General features: G+C 38.4%; 1 protein-coding gene across 1 annotated transcript; it reads right to left on the bottom strand.

Moving 5' to 3' along the window:
- Positions 1 to 3,307: 3,307 nt before the first annotated feature.
- On the bottom strand, positions 3,308 to 5,908 carry atp5pf (ATP synthase peripheral stalk subunit F6). Its single transcript, XM_027155979.2, has 4 exons — positions 5,750 to 5,908; positions 4,844 to 5,020; positions 4,615 to 4,739; positions 3,308 to 3,414 (listed from the first exon to the last, which is right to left on the bottom strand). The coding sequence occupies exons 2-4, from the start codon at positions 5,011 to 5,013 to the stop codon at positions 3,386 to 3,388; spliced, it is 324 nt and encodes a 107-aa protein (XP_027011780.1). The 5' UTR covers positions 5,014 to 5,020; positions 5,750 to 5,908; the 3' UTR covers positions 3,308 to 3,385.
- Between the last annotated feature and the right edge of the window lie 681 nt (positions 5,909 to 6,589).

Below are 6,589 nucleotides of genomic sequence, written 5' to 3'. Positions count from 1 at the left end.
ACATAAACGGAAGGTGTGAGATAGGTCTGTAAATCTGTGAATCCGGGCTAAACAGGATGTACTCAGTCTTTTCTTCATTCAGATGAAGGAAGTTCTGGGAAAGTCATTGTTTGGTATCCTGAAGGCAATTATGGAGAGGGTCCAATGCAGAACGATTACTCAGAATTACAGGAAGATAGATCTGGAGGTCGTCAGCAGAGAAATGAAATTGAATGTTGTTATTGGAGATGAGTTGACCAAGTGGCAGCATATAGAGTGAGAACAGAATAGGACCAAGAATAGATCCTTGAGGCACACCAGATGACATAGGAGCAACCGAGGAAGAATAATCATTAAGCATTACTGAAAAGGTTCTGTTAGTGAGGTATGATGAGAACCAATTTAGATGAGGTAATAATGCAACGGCGATGAGGGGCAGTAGACGTTGGAGCAGGTGAAACAGCACAAATGTCAAACCGTATGAGAGAATGGTCAGAGATGGGAAAATCCATGACCTCACAAGTTGACACAGTCACCCCACGAGAGATAATAAGGTCAAGAGTGTGACCTAACCTATGGGTGGGACAGGAAATGGATTGAGCCAGATCTAATGAGTCTAAAAGTGCCATAAATTCATTAGCAGGTTTATCAGAGGGGCAGCACACATGAATGTTAAAGTCACCACAGATTAGAATATTGTCAAACTTTGCTAGAAACTCTGTCAGAAACTCTGAGATCTCAATTAAAAAAATCCTTAATTTGTGAGGCCGGTAGATTACTGCACATAAAATCGGACAGGGTAGTGTAAGCACAAATACTTGTAACTCGAAGCTGGAAAACCCTCTAGTGGACAGCTGGCGGCACTTCAGGGACTGTCTATGTATGGTGGCTATTCCCCCGCCCCTACCCGTTTGCCGTGGCGTGTTTAGGTAAAGGTAACCAGAGGGGAGGATTTCCGAAAAGGCACTGACGTCACCCGGGGGAAGCCAGGTTTCGGTGAGGAAAAACAGAGACAGATTGTGAGAGGAGATGACATCATTGAGGACAAATGTTTTGTTGTTGAGCGATCTGGTGTTACAAAGTGTCATGCAGAACGTGTAAATGTCCATTAAGTCTAGTGGTGAACCATCATCTTTTAGGAAGAGATGTGGTCAGAAAAAAAAATCTTGAATGATTGTGACCACAAAAACTTTTGTTCAAATCAAATTGAAAAGAAAACAAACAAACAAACAAACAAACAGTAATATATAAATAATAAAAAAAGCTTTTGATGTTTAATGGTGAAATTAAGAGCATTTCCACACACAATGAAAAGAGAACTCAAGGGATTGGGACAAAACCTCTATGCACCCGAATGTGTATAATAATAAATACTAAAAAAATTTTTTTTCGATTCCCGCCTCCGCCTTGTGTGTGTGGAGTTTGCATGTTCTCCCCGTGCCTCGGGGGTTTCCTCCTGGTACTCCGGTTTCCTCCCCCGGTCCAAAGACATGCATGGTAGGTTGATTGGCATCTCTGGAAAATTGTCCGTAGTGTGCGAGTGTGTGAGTGAATGAGTGTGTGTGTGAGTGTGTGTGTGCCCTGTGATGGGTTGGCACTCCGTCCAGGGTGTATCCTGCCTCGATGCCCGATGACGCCTGAGATAGGCACAGGCTCCCCGTGACCCGAGGTAGTTCGGATAAACGGTAGAAAATGAATGAATGAATAATTTTTTTTACTACTAATAATAGAATATTTTGTCAGCTGTGTATGTTTGTGAGGCTGCAGGAAGTCGAGCTTAACACAACAAATGCTAAAACATGGACTCTGGACTTCAGTGAGGGAAGAGGAGTTTTTTTTCTATTAAACTTTATCACTACTCGCCAACAGCGACGCAAACAAATGTCATTAATATCGTCCCCTTTAATGTCATCCATAAGTGTCTCACTTCTGAAAATTTCTGAAGTTCTTTACCACCGGATCTCTCATCAATGCAACTGCTAGCTAAAGCAAATGATTACTACAGAAAGATATTTTGTTTTCTTCTGTACTGAGGGGAAAAAAAAAACCCTGGAAATTTACACCATGAAAAGCATACAGAAATACAGATAAAGAACAGTCACTTCATGAGCAAGTCAGAGGAAACACTGAGAAAAACTCCCTGAGACATGAGGAACAAACCCTCGGAGGAACCAGACTCAGGGAAACCCATCATGATTTCATTACACTTCTACATCTGTATAGAGTCAGATTTTCCACTGACACGCAGCTGAGTTTTGGGAATAAACTATTTTGGGGACCACAAAATCTTCACATATCAATGTGTAAAAAAACAACAATCCGAAATATCCTTACATGTTAATGTGTCATGCTCAAGTAGGTTTTTTCTCTACAACATCAGAAGGATTCAGCTGTTTATACACAAGTTACATTTACATCATTTGGCAGACGCCCTTATCCAGTGCGACTTACATTATCTCATCTTTTTATACAGCTGAGCAATTGAGGGTTAATGGCCTTGCTCAGGGGCCCAACAGCGGCAGCCTGGTGTATTTGGGATCAAACTCACAACCTTCCGATTGGTAGCCCAACACCTTAAACACTAGGCTACCACATGCCTCAGGCAACTCAGGTACTGGTTCAGTCTGATTTGTCCTCTGCAAATGATCTGAAATGCAGCTGCACACCACACCACTGCTGCGCTCCCTCCACTGGCTCAAAACACTGCTGCTTGTCTACAAAGACAACAACGGACCAGCGTCCTCTTACCTTAAATCCCTCATCACTCCTCACACTGCACCTTAGATCTACCAGCACGGCTCGACTGGTCCCACCATCTCTCACGGTAAGAGGTAAGTATACAAGAAGAATATGTTCTGTTTTGACACCAAAGGTGGTGAAATAAACTTCCTCTAGATGTCCAAACGAGTCTTCAAACCACAGGTGAAGATCTACATCTTCCTGAAACACTTAAACTAGCACTAAATTTCCCTGGTTGTTTTATGTGTATATTAAAAAATATGATGCTGTGATTCCTCCCAAACGTATATCCCAAGTCTGTAACCTAGTGAGACTTCAAAGCACTTGCTCTGGATGAGAGCATCTGCCAAATGCTGTGAATGTAGATGTCAAATGATCCTGGTGTGGAACTAAATTTACAAGCAGGTGAATTAAGATATCAAAGTATGTCTCAGATGGTGAACAGGAACCAGGTGCAGAAAGTAAACCTCCATATATTTGGATATTATTTTACACACCATATAGAATTTTATTTTGATGACAGAATGTGACTGTTTTGTACTCAGTAGAAGGATATTATGATGATGGATAAAAATGAACATTATACCCATTTTTCAACCAAGAGATTTATTAAATAATTCTTTTCATCACTCAGAATGATAGACACACAGTTTTAACAGAGAGCTGCTCACTTGGCCACCTCTTCCAGCTTGGGCTCTGATGGAATAAAAACAGAACAAGGATTTAGTGAACTGAAATGAAAGCAAGCAGGACTTTTAATTTGTACTGACGTTATTACACAACAGGGTTATTCGTAGAAGGTAAAATATCAACAACCAAAAATGGACATAAAAAGTCTACACACTAAAGCTCGACTAAAGAAACACAAACCATGTGCTGTTACGATCTGTTGAGACAATTTCCAAAGGTATAATTACATCATTCTAAAAAGGTTTGTTTGGGAGTTTGTGCCGCTAAAAGATCAGCAGGTCCACAGTACAGCATGGTGACATCATCATCATCATTTGTTAAAGCTGATTCTTTTTAAGAACCACAAATATACCTTCAAATACTGGTGGATTTTAAAGCAAAACCTTCAGGTGTCTGTTACCAAAGATAACTACAGATAAAAGGAACTTCAAACTTTCAGTCTGACGGTTTAAACCAAAAGATCATCAGTGTTTCTGAATGACAATCAGAGCCCAGATATGGACTGTTCACAGGAGACTAATTGGAAGAAAGAATATTTTGTAAGACGAGACATGTCCTGTTGATAGACTCTACACTTAAAGAGTCTTAATAAAATCAACAGCTGCTTCAACACACTTAGTTTAAGGTGTGCAAAAATGTCTGATTTATTTTCTCGGTAAAATAAAAAGTTTGTTTCTCACTTAATTTGTGTTGTAATTTTCACATTGAGACAAGAAAATCTCCCCACTTCTTGATTTCCTTATTTGTTTTTATTTTACAGGAGTGTGTACAATATTTTTTATTATTATTTAGTGACATTTCTTCACCCAGATGTCTTTATACTGTACTCAGCACCTTTAGCACAGGTACCTCTGCTATAGAAGGGGATTAGTTTCTGTAAGCTGATGAAGATATATTTTTACAACTGTTACAATATTCCATCAGATGCTGCAGCACAACGTTTGCACTTGAGCTCCTGTATTTGTAATATAATGAATGTGGTTATGTTTGAGCGTGTGGATTGCCAGTGAGTAAATCTGCTTTATTTATTTTCATTACGTGTTAAATCTGACATTAAAACAAACTCACTGCCCTTGAAGCGTATAAAGAAACCGACCTTACATTCACAGGAAAAGTGATGGGAAAGTGACGCATGCATTCAGCCCGGATAGAGAAAACCTGGGTAAAAGCACTACTGTAGCTCCAGACTGGAGATCTGACACTGACCTGTGAATTTGAAGTCTGGGAATTTAGTCATGTCACCTCCTCCATATAACCTTTGCAGTTTGCTTATCTCTTCTGTCATATTCTTCTGGTAGTTCTGACCACCATCAACCACTCCGCCTGAACTCCTATGCAAGAAAGGAAGAGACAGATTTGTTTCAAGGTCACGACTTGGAAACAATAAATAAATAAATAAATAAATCAAACAGTTTTTTTGATCACTGATACTCACTTGCTCTTGAGGTTGTACTCTTGGATTTTGTCCAAAAAGATTTTCTGTACAGGGTCCAGAGCCTTCGCCTTGTTAAAAAGGACAGCAGAGATGCCGATGTTCCTGCGCAGAGTCACAGTCACGGCCGAGCGGAAGACTGAGGAGAGCTGAAAGAGCCGATGGAGCGCCATGCTGTCTCTGAACAAGAAAACCAAAGACACACTACAGTTAACTGTGTAAATAATCAGGACTGATTTATTACAATGCAGCCTGATGTTTCACCAGACAAAAATTAGTTCATTATAACTGCATCTGAAAAGCTCACTCATGAACGTCCCTGTGGATTAATGGTTACTTCATCTGTAAGCGTGATCATCTAGATATATAATGTATGTGTATATATTTATATCTATATAGATACATACGTTATATATGTATATCTATTTAGATATAAATATATACACACATATATAGAGAGATAGATATAATATACATAATGTGTATATATATATATATACACACATACACACACACACAATGTATCTATATATAAAAATACATAAATAAAACACATTATAGCCAATACTCGTCCTTTTCCTGATTAATGTTAATAAGACAAACTCAGGTATCTAAACTGTTCTTAATGACCTTATAAATATTTAATGAGACCTTTAATGTGTTTTATAGCTGAAGCCGATAGTTTCACCCTAAACACACACAAACATTAAAACTCCACACAAATGACTTTGTGTCCGATGCTAACGTTAGTTAGCTGATTAGCTGCTGTTCCTCTATAACACACGTTTACACTAAACATCTGCATACATCCGTTATTAGAAACCTGTAAATAAACACAAGCCTTCGAGCACAAACATAATTACAATTTGACTAGAGTTTAAATAAAAAAACCAACAATATCACAGTCACCTTGCAGCTAGAAGCCGTTCACAAGCAATGGCCGCTTCAACGACGCACTGGATTGTGGGTAATTTTCTTTTTCTCCTCCCATAGATATCTACGGTCTCCAGTCGCTACTCGATCCGTACAGCAACACGATCGGTTCCGCGCATGTGCGAAATAACGTCACTTCCTGTCACCGCCGACCGCAGTTTCGGAAATTAACGCTTACCGTTGTCATGGCACTTTATTTGTATTGCTCCTTTAATGTCTGTTTTTTGTGCAAGTTTGCTTACTCTAACTTGTTTTTATGGTATTGTTGTCCCAAGCAATCACTAAAATAATATATACAATTTTTAAGGTTAATATGTGACACAAAATAAAACGTATGAAAAAATGTAGCAAAATTAAACTACAGTTTACATATGTTAATCATAATTTGGGAAATACAGATGTGTGTGTGTTTACATTTACAAAAACAGGACTAAACTGATTTATTCATAAATTAATTTGTTCCCTCCCTCCCTCACTCTCACTCACTGAACATGGCATTGACCTTTAAGCCTTTTTCATCAATGCAATTTCAAAAATGTTTCCATGTTCTCTTGACATTGAAAAATAAACATAAAGTCATCCTTTGCCTCAGAGAATGCATCACATATGACCCTTTTGAGGGCAGTTTTTATTTTATTTATTTATTTATTTTCCGTGAGGGAGGGAACAAATTAATTTATAAATAAATCAGTTGAATAAATCAGTTTAGTCCTGTGTTTTTGTAAATGTAAACATCTGTATTTCCCAAATTATGTGGAACATATGTAAACTATAGTTTAATTATGTGTCACATATTAACCTTAAAAATTTTATATA

The sequence above is a fragment of the Tachysurus fulvidraco genome, chromosome 18 (assembly GCF_022655615.1).
Source record: "Tachysurus fulvidraco isolate hzauxx_2018 chromosome 18, HZAU_PFXX_2.0, whole genome shotgun sequence".
Classification (NCBI taxonomy): Eukaryota; Metazoa; Chordata; class Actinopteri; order Siluriformes; family Bagridae; genus Tachysurus; species Tachysurus fulvidraco.
The sequence above is the reverse complement of the archived record's forward strand: the minus strand, read 5'-3'. Positions and strand labels throughout refer to the sequence as shown.